Source organism: Dermochelys coriacea, chromosome 2, assembly GCF_009764565.3.
Source record: "Dermochelys coriacea isolate rDerCor1 chromosome 2, rDerCor1.pri.v4, whole genome shotgun sequence".
Classification (NCBI taxonomy): domain Eukaryota; kingdom Metazoa; phylum Chordata; order Testudines; family Dermochelyidae; genus Dermochelys; species Dermochelys coriacea.
This window is the reverse complement of record NC_050069.1, coordinates 211,010,317-211,027,036: the sequence shown is the minus strand read 5'-3', so window position 1 is coordinate 211,027,036 and position 16,720 is coordinate 211,010,317. Positions and strand designations below refer to the sequence as shown.

The 16,720-nt window shown below is 42.4% G+C and overlaps 1 protein-coding gene and 1 long non-coding RNA gene across 6 annotated transcripts in view; both read right to left on the bottom strand.

Moving 5' to 3' along the window:
- Nucleotides 1-12,677, bottom strand: part of RAPGEF5 (Rap guanine nucleotide exchange factor 5) — a 223,941-nt gene extending 211,264 nt beyond the window's left edge. For 3 of the 5 annotated variants that reach the window (XM_038390291.2, XM_038390290.2, XM_043509198.1), the window contains exon 1: nucleotides 12,183-12,677. In XM_038390291.2, coding sequence (XP_038246219.1) covers nucleotides 12,183-12,371 — 189 coding nt within the window. In that variant the 5' untranslated portion in view covers nucleotides 12,372-12,677. The remainder of the gene's footprint in view (nucleotides 1-12,182) is intronic. The other 2 variants (XM_038390287.2, XM_038390288.2) reach the window with 1 other exon arrangement.
- On the bottom strand, nucleotides 4,605-7,277 carry LOC119851081. Its single transcript, XR_005291128.2, has 3 exons — nucleotides 7,249-7,277; nucleotides 6,671-6,768; nucleotides 4,605-5,296 (listed from the first exon to the last, which is right to left on the bottom strand). It is a non-coding gene; the product is annotated as an uncharacterized LOC119851081 (long non-coding RNA).
- Nucleotides 12,678-16,720: the final 4,043 nt, after the last annotated feature.

Sequence of the window (16,720 nt, the reverse complement as noted above, 5' to 3'; positions counted from 1 at the left end):
AATAGAAATTCTGATAATTTCTCAGTGTATATGTAACTCACACACCTTCTGGGTGTGGTGTTCTGTCCCATCTAGTGGCACTGAGACCACTTAGAGAGAGAATTAAATTAGTCTTCTCTACAGCCTTAGCTAACAGTAAGTTGGCTTTTAGCACTTGTGGTAGAGGCTCAAGCACTAAACTCCAGAGGTCCCCAGTTTGATCCTGCACCACGGCGACTGGGGTCATCGGCATTACATATACACTAATAAGGATAGAGAAGATATTGCAATAGAAAACAGGCAGAGTTCCTGCAATTTACCTTAGAGTGCCAACAGCTCTGAGATCTGTCCTGCCAACCTAAAGGATCACTATTGATAGGCCATGATTCATTCAAGTGCAGAGAAAAACAAATTAAATAAATAGCATCAGTAAAATCAATTTGCAACTCATTTATGTTTTAGTATTGTCAGTTTAATGAGATAATACAACTAAATACCTGCTAAATATTTCTCTCCTCTCTCCAACTCAACAATAAAAACATATTCCAAGATATTCATTTTGCATTTTATATAGTTTGTTCAATCAACTTATTTCAAAGATCAGTATTTCTGAATTAAGCCTCTGAACACTCTGGTTATGGAGGTATTCTCAACCTCATTTGATATACGGGGAAACTAAGGTACAAGGAGATTAGACAACCTGTCCAAAGTCACTCACGTTTGTGGGAGAGCTCAAATGCAGACCAAATCTCCTGACACCTTTTCCTGACCCATAGGATCATCTATCATTACTCTTTTGTAAGAGAATCTTTGCATGTGTGTGTTCTCTTTGACATGTTCTAAACTAGAGCCTTATAATCAATTAAAACAGTTTTCAATCATAGCTGCAATTATAATATAGTTTGTGTTCACATCTAACACAGTTGCATCCCACTACCTACAGATGTAGAGTACAATTTTAAAAAGCACTTAAGTCCCATTTTCAGAAGTGACTTGGAGCTTGCCTACATAGCCCTGCAGTGCTGACTACAGGGGCAAGAATTGTGGCGCACATTAAAGCATTGTGCTGTAAGTGCCCTTTATAGATCCAGCAAGTGTTTCAAACAGGACTTCATTAACATGAACTGGGTACCTTTTAGTTCACTCTAGCAAGATCTACACAGGCTAACAAGATTTTTCTTTTTTTTTTTTTTAAATATATTTGCCCACACTTCACAAGCAAGCCAGGCCAGCAAATACTGTTGGAAGGATCCTAGTCAAGCACTGCTTCACAACCATTTACCCAACATGATTAGAACTAGAATGGACAGGGCTTTTATAGCCAAGCATTTCATAGTTTATCTTTCCTAACCCAAGACATCCCACACCTAGATAAAACACACTGCATTCTTAATGTTCTTCTTTGGCAAATAACTGCTAGAGATTCCTCTTTTGTTTGTTTAAAGCTTACACTTAACATGAGTTTGACCCTGCTTTAAACCATGATGACAAAGCTCACATCCTCTTGTACATGATTCAGGAATGGACTTGCAGGCCACGTGTATCTCGCAAAATCTACATGAGTTGCTTAGCATACATCGGGATGACAGGAAAATGCAAAAATTAAACCTCATCACAAAGGAGAGCAAGAGCATATACAAAGAGGCATCCAGAGTGGTTGTTTTAATGGATTCTCCTCATCTATGCCTTTGCCAATAGCGAATTTTACATATGTGCATGCATGGGCACGCACGCATACAGTTATATGTAGAGGTGCGTGTGTTGTTTACACTTACACATGCCCCTGACAGTTTTCTGATTGTGCACACTCATCTTTCTCCCTGCCTCCTCATATTTAAAAATCACTTCACGCTCTATTGAATTGTACCCACCTATGAGTGGAAATGCAGCAATTTATCACGGATATGATAGCATTAACTATCTATAATTACATGGGGAATTTTAGGTAGGTGGAATGCAATTACCCAAGTCAGAATTTGGCCAGGACAATAGGTTAAACACCCATATTCTTGAGAAAAATGCCATGCAATCTTTAGCAATCGCAAATGGTCAGGACCTCGATTTTAAGTCTCTTCCAAAATAGTGCCCCTCCTGCAGCATGATGCCCCTAGTACTGACTTTAGTCATCTACTCATCACCACCACTACTTTCTGCAGCCATATAGCTAAGAGTTATTGAGGAGAACCTACAGCAAGTGATAGGCACTCCTTTTTAATGCATGCAGATACAAGTCTAAAGAAATAAAGTAAAAAATTAATAAGTATGTATTCATCCAACCCTACCTCATGTAGTTTTTGATATCTGATACACTATGGCTCAAAGTAGCACAGGAGTTGCATTTCTAATTTCCTGGAAACTTTGCCCTGATTGCTTTGGCACTATCTGCCTTCCCTTGGGATGAAGCCCCCTTCCAGCGGAAGGAGACAGGCGGGCACAGAGAGATGAAAGCTATACCTCGGAGGCCCCAGGTCACTGAATCTATGTCAAAGTCCATGGACCATCTTTGCCCCCAAATCCTAGAACTGGTCTGGAATAGTCCAGTCCCCATTGTAAAATGGCCAGAGTGCAGAGGCACCACAGCCAGGACTTTTTTCTCCCAGGAATACCCCCCCATATTAGGGACAGGATGGGTTGGCACAGAGCCATTATGTTGAGTTTATGGATTTCCTTTACACCAGGTAGCTGGTTAAGCCAGTTTTCTGGCAGCACTGTGCACCTGAAGCAGACCAAATCAGCCAGGGCAAGGACCGGAATCTGCCCTGTATTTCTGAGATATAGTCAGATATCTAAAGGTTTTATAGCACTCGGAGATAGAGTTTGTATTACTCTACTTAGAGAAAGAGTATAAAAACTACATAACAAAAAGGTATGGTGTTTACACCCAATATGTTTTTGTTGGTTTAAAATGTCCTAAGATATATACAAAATACTGTTTCATCTTTTATCAATATTTCTTCATGATTGGTTCTGTTAAACTTGCATAACAGCTAAATTTCAAGATCTACAGACAGGGTAGAAAGTGATTGGTTGGGCTGCGATGTCAGCCTGTGAACTTACTTTCTCAAAGTATCTGAAGTTATTTTATAGATTTAATCCAAATTTAACTCTATGAAAATACTACATAAAAAAATACCACATATGCACCAAGTAACAGATATTTAAATGTCCGAGTCAAAGACCAAAACAAAGATGGACACAGCTTGTTTGTTTTTTAACTAGACAAAAAAGGGAAGGGAACTTGCATTTATATTTGGAAAAGAAAAAAGACAAATTAGAAGGCTTTTTGAAGTCAGTAGGGTTACATAGGTTTTAAACCAGTGAGACAAGAATCAGGCTCTGTTATTGGTAGCATAAACAAGTTTCTACTGATTTATATGGATTGGCAAAACATAAAAAACCCCTCTTCGTTAGCAAAATGTTTTTTTCTATAATATTAAAAAAACTGACTTAATTAATGAGAAATGCTCTCCAAGGAATAACTGGTGAAAAAGTAATCAGTTAGAATAAAAGATGTATTGTAGGAGTTGAGCAAGGCTCATTTATTTACATATACACCCTTTTATGTACACGGCTGCAGGTAGATTATTTGGCAGTCAAACTCTTATGAACAAATAAACAATAAGCTAGTTTGAGATAAACAGTATTATACCAGTTACTAACAGACAGAACCTCTTCTGCTAGTGAGTAAAAGAGAGAACAGTCTGACCTTGTGCTCCAGCCTCATGTTCACTATCACCATTGCCTTTATTTTGATGCTGAAACTTTCACTGACAGCACAGTTATTGGAAAAGATGTTTAATAGACAACTAATGTCATGTAGATAAAGAATATAACACAGACTAAAAACAGTACAAAATACCCAGGGTGAAAATGTCCCATGAGCTATGAGAATCTGAGATGCCCATAATGCAGCAAAACTTCGGATAATTTGGCTTCAGAGTTTAATTGCACAGAAACTCAACCACTTCCATGCAGCAGAGTTGAGCTATGAACATCCCTGCATAGTCCAGCATGCAGACACATGTGTACCAAGGCAGGGGCATTGCCACTGGGTCCATGTTTATATGGTTCCCCCATAAGAGGTTCAGTTTGTATTATTTTTATTACAGTAACACTTACAGGACCCAATCAACATCAAGGCCCTAGTATGCTAGGCACTGTACAAACATATAGCAAGAGACAGCCTGTACCCTGAAGAGGTTACAGTCTAGACAGACAAGACAAACAAAGGATGGAACAGGAAACAGGCACAGTGAGTTGAAGTGATTTGTCCAAGGTCAAATAGAGGTCAATGGCAGAGCCAGGCAGTGCCCTATACATTGGACCACATCATCTCTCACAGTGGTTATGGCCCCTATTCCAACTGAGGAACTAGCATAGAAACCATGGAGGGACTGCAGAGTTGGTCCACCCCATGAACATAGGTACGTGGGGGGATGCATGGATTCCACAGTGCACAATCCCACTTATTTTCTTGCAACAAACCTATTTAGGCTTTCACAGGAAGGGTGATTTAACTTCATCTGTTGTTTCAGCCAACTTATGCTGATTGATAACTAATCTACATCCTTATCTTTAATTCAAACTCATTCCAACTAAATTTGCAATGAACAATCCAGCCAAGGAAAAAATAAGGCATTTAAAGGTATGGAAACTATTTTTCATAAACAACAAACTGGTTCCTTGTATGTGAATATCATTTTAATTATGATAGGCTAGCATTAGTGTGAGGAAAAACTTTTGTTTCATTACAGGAGTTTCCCTCTGTTCAGTAAAGAAAGGTGGCATATTCTCCTCCACTTTCTAAAAAAAGTTACCGCCTCCTATTTTCAACATTATCATTAGCACAAAAATGTACATCTCCTCAAGATAATTGTAATTTCCTCAAGATACAGAATTCAGCACTTCCTGCTGAAAACATTTGCACCCAATACTTGATGAGTACAGCACAGTTTGAGCAAGATTCTATGGCATTTTTTGAGACATTCACACCAGCATCTGAGAAATCTACTATGAATTAACAAGTGTTGTGCATTTGAAAGTAAACAAGCTTAAAAAAAAAAATCAATCATACTACTCCACAAAGCATACTTAGTTCATTTATTTTGAGAAATGTAGTTTAAGGGACACTGTCAGCTCAGATTTGAACAAAAACACCCAACAGGATCCTACAAAAGTTAAGGCGAATGGAAATTCTTTTTAATTTCAATGGAAAGGGATCTTTTGTTCTTATACAAACATTTCCCTGGTGGGTTTCCAAACCAAACACTGCAGCACTGCACGAGAACCTGTAGGTGATGTCAATTAGAAACAGACGCTAAAAGAAAAATGAAAATGACTATATTATTTTATCATCCAATCAGAGACAAATGCAAAAAGTAAATACATTTGTAGCATTCTTTCAGTTTTACTAAGCGAAGGTGTTATTAATAATGCAAAGTAAAAGAAATTTGCTTTAAAAAGAAATGAAGAGGTCAAATTCACTGAGGGGCATATGCAGCCTGAGTCAGATTCTTAGGGTGGGGAGAACAAAAGTGGGTTTAGTCCATATTTTGGTCTGCTCAGCACCAATTCAGGTGCGGGTATGGTATGGCCAGACAAGGGACAGGGCAGAGGTGATGCTGGAGCTTCTATTGCTAATTGGAGAGGGCACGTTATGGCTATGGAGCCTATGGCAGTCTCAGGATTAAAATAGCAACTGTGTAGGTAGCTGTGGAACCATTTCATGACTAAGGGTAGGAACCCTTCCAATCACCCCAGCATCCAGACTGGTTACTTAGCAAGGTTCTACTGTATTTATGTATCACAGCCAGTCAATGTTTCCCACACAACAATATGACACATGATTATTATAAATATTCTCAGTTTTGTCACTCACTTTGAAACAGTTTGTATTAAAAAAAAAAACCCACCAAAAATATAGACACTGAAGTTACATAAGAATGGCCTACTGGATCAGACAAGTGCTCCATCTAGCCCAGCATCCTGCCTCTGACATAAGTCAGTGCTGGATGCTTCAGAGGGAATGAACAGAACAGGGCAATATTCCAATGATCCATCCCCTGTTGTCCAGTCCCAGCATCTGGCAGTTGGAGATTCAGTTTCCCAGGAGCTATTGTGGTCACCATCCCACCAATGTCTTAATCATTACTCAACATCTCATGTGTCACCAGTTATAGCACTGCCAAATTAAAAGATACGATGAAATATTTGGTAGGCGTATATAATAAGCCAATTACTATAGGAAAAATTCAGCAGTATATAGTTTATTTTTAGTCACATAATAATACCTACTAAGATGAATGCTGCTTGAAGTTACTAAGTGGAACTTCAAAGTCAGTAAAATTCAGGATTTAAAGCAAGTGCCATCAATATTAGTCATTCCCCCCTCTATAATGCTGACAGTTACATTACCCACAATAATAGTCCAGTATTTTATTTTACACATTGATTTCAGTGTTTTTCCAGGGGAAAGAATACTGTACCTTACACCCTTCATTAATGCTCTCATACAGAAAAACAATAAAGTAAATTATCTAAACATAGCCAATAGTGTTTATAACTATAAAATATTTAGGGCAAAGCTCTTCCTCTCCTCTCTAATCCACAAGCTGTACTGTATGTTCTGCACTTCCAGGAACATAACACAACCTGACTGTAATGGAAGCTCTACACATTAACAAATACAAACCGTGCAATAGAGAACTGCATCCTGAATGGAAGACGCTTGCCCTTAAACTGGATGGTGCAGAACACACACCACGTTCTTTCTTTGGTGCCTCGTTTAAACTAAAATGAAGAACAAAAAGCCCGGGGTGCTGGAACAATTCGTACAGTGGGGGTGCTGAGAGGCATTAAACCAAACTGTAATCGCTGTATATGATGGAAACAACTTCGAGCCGGAGGGTGGCAGCACCCCCCTCACCTCCAGTTCTAGCACCTATGTACAAAACTCAAATTTTCTTTCCTTTTCGCCCCGGGGGAGGGGGGTAATCCAACAACACTTTTATTTGAAGTACCAACAATGTGACTGTGCTTTACAAGGTACAAATAAGTACAGTCTCTGCCCCCAAAACTAACAGAAATCCCCCAGAGCCAGATCTTGCAAACAGGCATAGCAATGACTTTACTCACACAAGTAGCCTTATTGACTACAATCAATATTAATGAGAGTAAAGTTATTTCCATTCCCAGGTGGTTGTAGGACTGGGACCTGGAACATTGAATGGAGAAGACAGGATGCACTCAAAAGTTGAGAGGAAGGATTACCTTTCAACGTTCCATATTTTTTTAAAATGATCACTTCTTCTTCTAGTCTTCCCTATTCAGTGTTCTCCTTGAGTGTAAATAATTCAGTGCTCTTAGAGGGACCAGTAGGGGCCTGGATTTTGCTGAGGATCAGCTCTATTACCTGAACGCAGAAAGAGGGGGTCAGAGCTGACCTGTACAAATCTGAACTAGGAACCATGTCCTTCTTGACTTGCTTAAAGTCAAAAAAGAGATTACTTGAATTTTTTGTTTCCTCTAGTCCTTTAGGGGACTTCACGGACCCCAGAGATCTTCGGATGGATAAAACACATTCTCAGAGGCCCTGGGTCTAAAGGAACATTACTGGCCTCAGAGGGTATGTGTACACTGCAATTAAACATCTGCAGCAGGCCCATGTCAGCTGACTCAGGCTCACAAGGCTTGCGATAAGGGGCTGTCTAATTGTGACATAGACATTCAGGCTCAGGCTGGAGCCTGATCTCTGGGACCTCGCAACCAGGGAGGGTTACAGAGCTCAGGCTGTAGCCCAAGCCCAAACATCTACAGCACAATTAAACAGCCCCTTATCCCAAGCCCTGTGAGCCTGAGTCAGCAATCATGGGCCAACCACTGGTATCTAACTGCTATGTAGACACACCAGAGAGGCTCCTCTGGAGCAAAATATCAGCAAAATGCAATTGTGGGTTCCTCTGACCAAAGAAAACTCTTTTCACTACCATCTAGATTAAAGAAAAGTTTATCTAGAATCAGTCTGCTCTAGTTTGGCCTAGTTGTTTACCAGATTTGCATATGAAAGACTAACATCTGCAGTCCAGAAATGGTTATTGAGCCTTTCCAAGCCTTGTTCTAGTAGGTCTTTTCTTTCAGCTCTAAATTCTACCAGTCTCTGAAATTAGGGAAAACCTCGTTATAGAGAATCAATGCAGGTCAGAAATATATAGTCCAGTTTTTTGCTCCACTGAACTGAGGGGAATATACATATTTTATATCACCATATGCAAAGTAATTCTAAGGCAGTTCTTAGTCATTCCTGTCACAGACTGGAAGTTTGGAATTAGTCCTTGAATATTCTGTTGCCTAAATGGGGCACTCACAAGACTGACAGATCAAAGAGATGAAAATATTGACTTTTTTTCTTACATCTGTTTGCAGAGTTTATGCCAGTCTTCATACATTTCTCTCTACCCCAAATGCTTCTTTTTTTCTAATTAAAGAAAATTCCAGCAGCACTTACTGATGTGCAACCTTAAAAAAAACTGCAAAAGCCTTAGCACTTACATTGTGCTTTATCATTGTTAGATCGCAAAGCATGGTTATGTATCATTATCCTCCTTTTATATCCAAGGAAACTCAGAGAGAAATTAAGTGATTTGCCTTAAGTCACATAGCAAGTCAGTGTCAGAGCCAGGAACAGAACACAGGTCTCATGACTCCCAGTCCTATGCCCTATTCAGTGTGACAGGATGCCATCCTAGAAAAGTAAACAACAAACAAAAAGAGATTTCAGTGAGTCAGAGTTCACTTGAGAACAGTTTCACCTAATACTAAGGGTATACTGACACAGCAGCTGGAAGCGTGCTTCCACATGCAGACAGAGAGACACATGACAGCTCTGCTCAAGAAAGCATACTAAAAACAGCAGTATGGGCAGTTATGGTGGCATACTATGCTTAGGGACAGCCGCCTAAGTACAAGCCCGCCCAACCTTAAGTATAAGCTCAGGTGGCTAATCCTAGCTGCTGCCTGTGCTGCTGGGGCCATACTGTTATTTTTTGCATACCAGCTTGAGCAGAGTCATCATATCTGTCTACCAAGGCTCAGAGCCACGCCCCCAAATGCTGGAGACATACCCTAAGAATGAATTAGTAGCAATGCACCTGCTTAAACCTGATGAAGCTGGATTTTTCCCCTATGGATTCACATACAGAGGAAGTCCCGTACACCAGACATATAACTATACCTTTTCTATTCAGAAGGAGGCATGTGTAAATAACACCTTTTTAGGATCTTTCTTGTCACTTTGCTGAAACTGCTTGGGGTGGAGCTTCATAGGGTATATTTAGACTACAAACATCTGAACCAGGGTAGACAGACTCACGATAGCCGGGTTCAGGCTAGCACATGGCAGCTCCAGCAGAGACTTAGGGTAGCCATCCAAGCTCAGACCTGGGATCAAGTAGGCTTAAGAATCTGAGCTACCACCCAAACAGCAGCATCCAAATTGCTATTTTTAGCACACTAGTGCGAGTCTTTGTATGCAAGCTGGGAGGCTAACTGCTACCTGCAGTGTAGACACACCCATAGAGTCCTGGTGAAATGGAAGAATGGCACTACCTTGCTCCTCAACAACACTGTCCCCCAAAGCCCAGAAATTTCCAGACAGATAACACAACAGCGAGCACTACTACTGCATGGGATCAGGAGAACCCAGGCACTGGTCACATGGCTCCTGCTAGAGCCATCCTGCATACAGTGCAGCAGCAACTCTTCTTGCAGCATGAACTCATTCCATGTAGATCCCAGAGATCTGTGGGGTTGTTTAGGGTCCTGGACTCCCAAAATCCACAGCTACCACTCTCTTCTACAAAGATAGACAGCTCAAGAAAAACTGCAAGGTGAATCAAAGGAGATAGCAATCGGGCATTTGTACTGTAATGCAAAGGTATTGATGACATGAAACTAAGTGTCATCTCTTTTTTGATATATTTCTGCTGTACAGGAGTATGTGCAGGAGTCAAATCAGCCAGTTTTGGGCTAGATGGTATGGAGTCTAGAGACAGCATGGAACAGCTGAGAGACATGAAATGAAACCCCTGTGAGAAAACAGATGGGCAACTCAGATGCCCAAATATTTACAGTGTAAGTGTTCATGTTGTTAACTATTTAAAGTTTGATTAAAGAATACAAGATTTATAAAAGGGAAATCATGTTAACAGATCTCCATAATCTGCTGTGGGTGGAATCTCATTGTAGTTTCATGAATGAGCAGAGCGTGGGTAGTGTCTCATGGTAGATCTATACGGAACAAAAGAAAAAAGTGTGTGTGTTCTCAGTTTAGCTAACTTTGGTTAAAATACCAATGAAGACACAGCAACTCACTTTAACTCAGGTTAGCACGCTAACCTAAAGCCTGTAGGGGACCTTGGGGTTGAAGTCAAACTGCAAACCCAAATTGGCACCATGTCTACACTACTATTTTAACCCAAATTAGCTAACCTGAGTTAAGAACAGTGCAGACATACCCTTAGAGAATGCCATCATTCCCCACCCCTTATTTGCCCTTGAATATATGTGAAAGAGGACAAGAACAGCTGGAATGTAAAAGACTTGAGCTTCAAATCTTCCAATAAATTATTCGAAATTACTTTCTAAAAACTGTTTGGAACACCTTAGCAGTGTCCTTTTGATACATTTTTTGCAAGTCTTCCATATTAGAGGAAAACAAGATAAAAATATGAAGATTTGCATAAATAGCTGTATGTCTAACTAGTCCTAGCACTTCTTCAGCTATATTGTTTGTTTTAAAATACATACCAGATAATGAGTAAACCCAATAATAAAGCATATCAATTAAAGCCCACTCCTCCATCCTGATCCATGCAGGCAAACCTCTGCACATGTGTGGAGCTCCCCACCCATCTGTATTAGCTTGTATCATTAGGGCCTTATAAACAGACTTGAATTAGCACCTGTTGTGCTATTAGCACTGAGAAGAGTATGGTCTACTTGGCGGAACACGACTGGGAATTTTTGGTTACATTTCTGGCTCTGTCACTTACTCACTAAGTGAACCGTGGAAAATAATTTTAGCTTTTCTGTGCTTTGATGGCCCAACCTGCAAAATGGGAATAAATCCTTATTTTACAGATTAATAAAGACTAAATTAGGAATGTGAAAATTCATTATTGTGCTTTGAGATCTTGTTACGGCGCCACAGAGGTGCCTTATTTCTAGAACTGGCCAGAAATTTTTCAAGAACACACTGTTGTCAGAACATGCTGATTGGTTGAAGCCAAAACTTTTCACAGGAATTTACCCGCTTTGACAAAACTTTCATCAGGAAGGGTTTCTCAGGTCCAGGATGGAATAAGGTGCCACAAGTACTCCTTTTCTTCTTACTCCAGGAGAGAGAGCCAGGCCAACAGTAGTCAATAAGCTGGGGAGTACAGCACTGATTCAGACCCGGGGCTTGAACCCGAGTCTCCAATAAGTGCTCTAACCACTGGCCCATTAGCTATTCTGGAGTAGGTGTCTCTCTCCCCTCACCCCACTTGGGTTTTTTTTTTTGTTTTTTGGGTTTTTTTTGCAAGAAATTTCAAAAGGCCTGTTTGGTCCTAACAGGAAACGTTTGGATATCTTGAAATGCTGCAGGGTGGAAAAACCATTTCCCAGCCAGCCCTGCTTACAACTTGCCGAGTAATTCCTGCTTGTTGTGCATCCAGGAAGCACTACTCCGGGGCTCACGCAGAGAGGGCTCACTGACTAATGCGCTAGCCAAAAAGCCCCCCTACCAGGGCACTGTGGGCGGGGCTTACGCCAGCCTGGGGCAGAACAAACCAAGACACCCAGACCTGGCCCAGCGTGTGAACGCAGCCCCTGCCTTTGAAGCATGCAGCAAACCCCACTTCCCTATAGATCACAGGGGCAGGCGGTTACTGCTGGAGCCGGAGAAGGCACCGAGCTCTCTAGGTAGGAGCCGGACTCCTGCACTGGCGACTCACGGGCGAGCCCCACCCTCTCCCGCCCGGGCCAGCACAAGCCAGGGAGTCGAGCCGACCCCCTTGCGCACGGGGGAGGAAAGGGGCAGTTGCTGGGACCTCCCCTCCGCAGGGCCTGGGGCTGAGGCCACGGGTCTCCCTGAGCTGTCAGCGGGGCTTGGGGGAGCCGCCGCCGCTGCCGGGCAGGGCCAGCGGGTGGGTCACTCACTCACTCACCCGGCCGCCGGCGGCGGGGTTCTTCCTCCGCAGCGTGAGCCCGCTCCGCAGCCGCGCCGGCAGCTCCCTCAGCTTCTGCCGCAGCTGCACTTGCTGCTGCGGCTCGTGGTGCCGGGCGCTCGGCCTGCGGCTCAGGGCGGGCTCCGCGCTGTCGCACGGGGGCTGCATCTTGCCGGAGCCCACGGCCATGCCGCAGCCCTCCGGCCAGCGCGGCGCTCCCCGCCGTCACGCGCGGCGCCCCGGCCCGCCGGCGGCGCGCCCCTCCGCGCCGCGCACGGGGCTGGGGGGCCGAGGGGCCCGCTGAGTCATCCCACAGGTGCGGGAAATGCTGCCGCGCCGGGCTCTCTCCACCCTTTCCTTCTCCCTGCGCCTCCTCAGTGGCTCTGGCAGTGACACAACGCAGGTGAGTGCTCGGGTGGAGGAGGTGCGGGGAGCAATCGGAACAAAGTCCTGTTCACTCCTCGGCTGCCAGCGCCCACCCACCGCCTCCTGTCCTACGCACTCGCTTTCCCGGTTAACCAGCACGGCTGCAATTCCAACGGGGGGAGGGGATGGTAGTGAAGACAAGGGACCCGCGGTAGCCCCGTGGCTAGAGAGCTGGGCAAAAGTTTTCAGCCAAAACCCCTTCCTCCTGCCCAGCTGCAAAAGGCAGATGTGGGTTGACCAAGCCATTGCTTCAATGACGAGAAGAAAACAAAATCCCCCCCCCCCCCCAAAAAAAAAAAGGCCTCAATGGTCTGTTGTGACATCTTCAAAATGGAAGGAGCCTTGTGATGTTTCCCTTCAAAATGATTTTTGGTCTTGAAGGTGACTTCCATTTTATTAAAACAAAGACCAAACAAAAAACTCGACCGCCCCACGCTTGAAAACTAAACACACCCGTTTTGTTTCAGGTCAATCAAACCATTCTGGTTGACCCAAAATGCAATTTTTTAGACTTTTTTGTTGTTGTTGTTGTTTTGCCTAAAAATTTTCATTTTGGGTCAATTTAAAACTTTTTTTTTGTAATTTGGATAACAAACTGAAAAATCAGTTCGTCACACAGCTCTCGCCATGTCATCTTCACCTGCTCTGAGCAGGCTTGGATGACATAGTGCTTAAAACTCGAGCAGCAGCAGCCTGGAGTCTTTGTGCTCACACACGCCCATTACACCCGCTGGTGGAGCTGAAACTGTGGTGACAATGGTGGGAAAGATTAGCAGCATAATCCTAGCATAGACAGGGCTTTAGGAAGTAAGGAGTCCCAATGAAATTAGGTCTGAGTATTTTGCTCTGCTATGGTGATTTTCAATCCCCAAATCTCAATACACTTTACAAACATTAATGAATTAAGCCTCACAGAAATCTAGGAGGGAGGTATTTTTTTTTTTACAAATATAAATGTATAAGTTTTACAAATATGAGTAAAACTTCCCCTATATGAGTCAATCATTGACTTCATTTGGATTTATATCCTGTAAAAAGGAATTAGGTCAAGGGAAACTGAGGCACTAGTTACTGGCAGAAGTGGGAAAAGAACCCATGATATCATATGCCAATGTACTTCCTCTAACCGTAGACAGGCAAGATAGTCTTGTGATTAAGGCTGGAACTCAGGAAATTTTGTTTCAATTCCAGACCAGACTTCTCACATGGTCATGTTGTTCAATCTGTGTCTCAATTGCTTTCTCATTCCCCTTATCCATTTTGTCTAGAGTGCAAAGTGTTTGAGATAAAGGGTGGCTCTTCTTATTTGCCACCCAAAGCTCAGAGTTAAGGCTGACCATCGGTGCCTTGTGCCCTGCCGGAACAATGAAGGTGCCTATAGTTAAACCTCTGAAAATCAGGAAATATAGAGATAAGGCACACACCAGCCCTATCTTGCAACATTAACTCTGCCCCTGAAGTGGGCAAGAGCTACACTAAGGGGATATACACTGAGGGCTAGGCTACACTAGAAGCACTACAGTGGCAGAGGGATCTCCTGTTGTCATAATAAAAACACCTCCCTGAGAGGCAGTAGCCAACATAGCGCTGCCTGCACTGGAACTTAGGTCAATGTAACTTACTCAGTGATTTACTTACTGTAAATCACTCAGGGGAGTGAATTATTCACACCCTAGAGCGACATAAGTTATACCGACATAACCTGTAGAATAGACAAGCCTGCAGTTTGTTTTGGGCAATGCTGCCCTACAATCAGCAAACATGAGGAATGACTAAGTGTTCCATTTTATGTGTTGTATTGTGTTCTTCAGAACTGTACTTTTTCTCCCTCATCTGCACCGCAGTCCAACTGCCCTTCACTGTGTTAGGGACAGCTGTATTGACTGGTGCTAGGATTACTTGCTGCAGGTTGTCACACTCACTCTGTGATATGAGGAGAGGTGAATCTGCACCCAAAGGTATCATGGATACCTTGTTTCTGTTCTGCACGATAGGGCTCTGATCTCTATCCAAGTCTCTAGGCACTACTGTAATTACAACTACTGTAATTACTACTTTACTTCTAGTTATACTCCTGTGTATCACATTAAATAATTCATCAACGCTTTATCAAAGTGCATTACTGTCATTTGAATAATGCAACAGAAGCAATAGCTAGAAGCAATGGGTTTAGATTAAGAAAAGGTAAATTTATGTCAAAGCTCAGGAAAAAAAATGTCAACAGGGACATATAAACCTGTGAAGAGTCTCCTAAGGAAAGCATTGCTTGGAACACTTAAAACTAGACAGACAAACCACTGGAAAATGTACTTTGGGAAACAATACTGCACTGGCTTGGAGATGGACTGGATAACCAAATAGGTCATCTCTTACTCCATCTCTAACTTTGATGATTCCATTGCCTTTCCAGAGTCCTAGCCATGGAATAGGGAACCTGAACTCACATCCCTGTATAGGGTCAGTACAGGTATTGTCCTGTCACCTACAGGCCAGCTCCCATATTCTTGAAGACTGCACAAAATGAAGTTTTGAGCCCTTTTAAGTCAACTGGACTTTTGCAGATGTAGGACCAGGGACTTGGAGTATTAGAAGTTTTGGCTATTTTGAATGTGTTTGTTTTCTTTAACTCTGTATCACAATAAAAAGAAATGCCATAAAATAATCCAAGATGCTTCATGCCTGAGTGCATTTCATTAGTTACATAGATAGAAAAATTGCAAAACACAATTATCTTGAATTAGACTCTTCCTGACAAAGCGTAATAAACATTAATTTGAGACCTAAAATGTTCTGGCTTTCTGATGCTGTTAGGATAATCAATAAATACTATAATTAATGTATACCTCTTTGGTATTCACCTCTATAAAAATGAAGAATTATTGTACAGCGGTTTCAGTAACAGAAATAGGCATTGGGGATCAAGAGCCAGATATGGGGAGCCACTGAACATGCCTGTAACAGGCAGTGTCCCTGAGCCAGCTTCTCCTATCTGCCATTTAAACAGCTTGCACTCAGCTCTGCCCAGCCTGGCAGCAAATGCTCTCAAAATAAAGGAAAACTTGCAACAGCAATAAATCTGCACAACCATATTCCTTTCACTCTCCCAGGCATTCCTAATGGAGCAGAGGTCCAGCTCATCTCATCTCATTAGAGGAGTCAGGCAAGCAAGTAGTTCTCTTCCTGCTATTGTCTCGGGCTTGTCTATAGCGCTGAGTGAAGACACTACCCATGCTGACAGTAGAACTTCTTCCATCAGCATAGGTACTCCACCTCCATGAGATGCAGTAGCTACGCCAATGGGAGAAACCCTCCTGTCAACATAGTGCTGTCTATATTGCCAGTTAGGTTGGTATAACTACAACACTTAGGGGTCTGGCAGTGTAGTCTCTCTTATGAGGGAACCGGCAGGTCATATGCTGGCCTCCTTCCCAGAACTCATTTTGGTTGGCTAAGAAAGAGAGGTGCCCTGTTCTACACTACAAGACTCCTGGTCCTGGGCCCTAAAGAGAATAGTAGCCTGGGGATTTTTCAGATGCTGTAACTCCAATTTCATCTCTCTCAGCATCTGCCTCTATCTTTCTTTGGGTCTTCTGTCATCCCCAGTATGTCTGGAATGGGGTAGTCTGGCCTCTGAGACTTCACCCTTTAGCCTCAAAAGGCCAGTGTACACCACGACAATGCCTTTTTTGTATCCATTATTATTGAGACTTTAAAACGAGTCCAGGGGATTTAGCAATACATCTTCCATGAAAGTCAATGGTCTGCTTTGAAAATCTCAATGTGTATGGCCAACTCTGAAACAAAACCATAATACTGACTTTGATTGCTGTTGATGCTCTATTCTGCTGTCAGTGGTTCAACTTGGATAAGTCTTTTGAGGTGGCAGCTTTTTCTCATCTAATCATTGAGTGGGATTTCACTTTTTTAAAATTTTTGATTTTTATTTTTGCTTTATTTGTTGTGCTTTAGAAAATTATCTATTTACAGCATTGACCATAGTTGTGGACTTGTAATACACAAAAAATATCCTTTAGGGGCTCAGTTGAAGATGAGATCATAAGATGCCATTCTTCCTAATTGAGTTGGGGTCTATACACACATTTTAGCTTCAC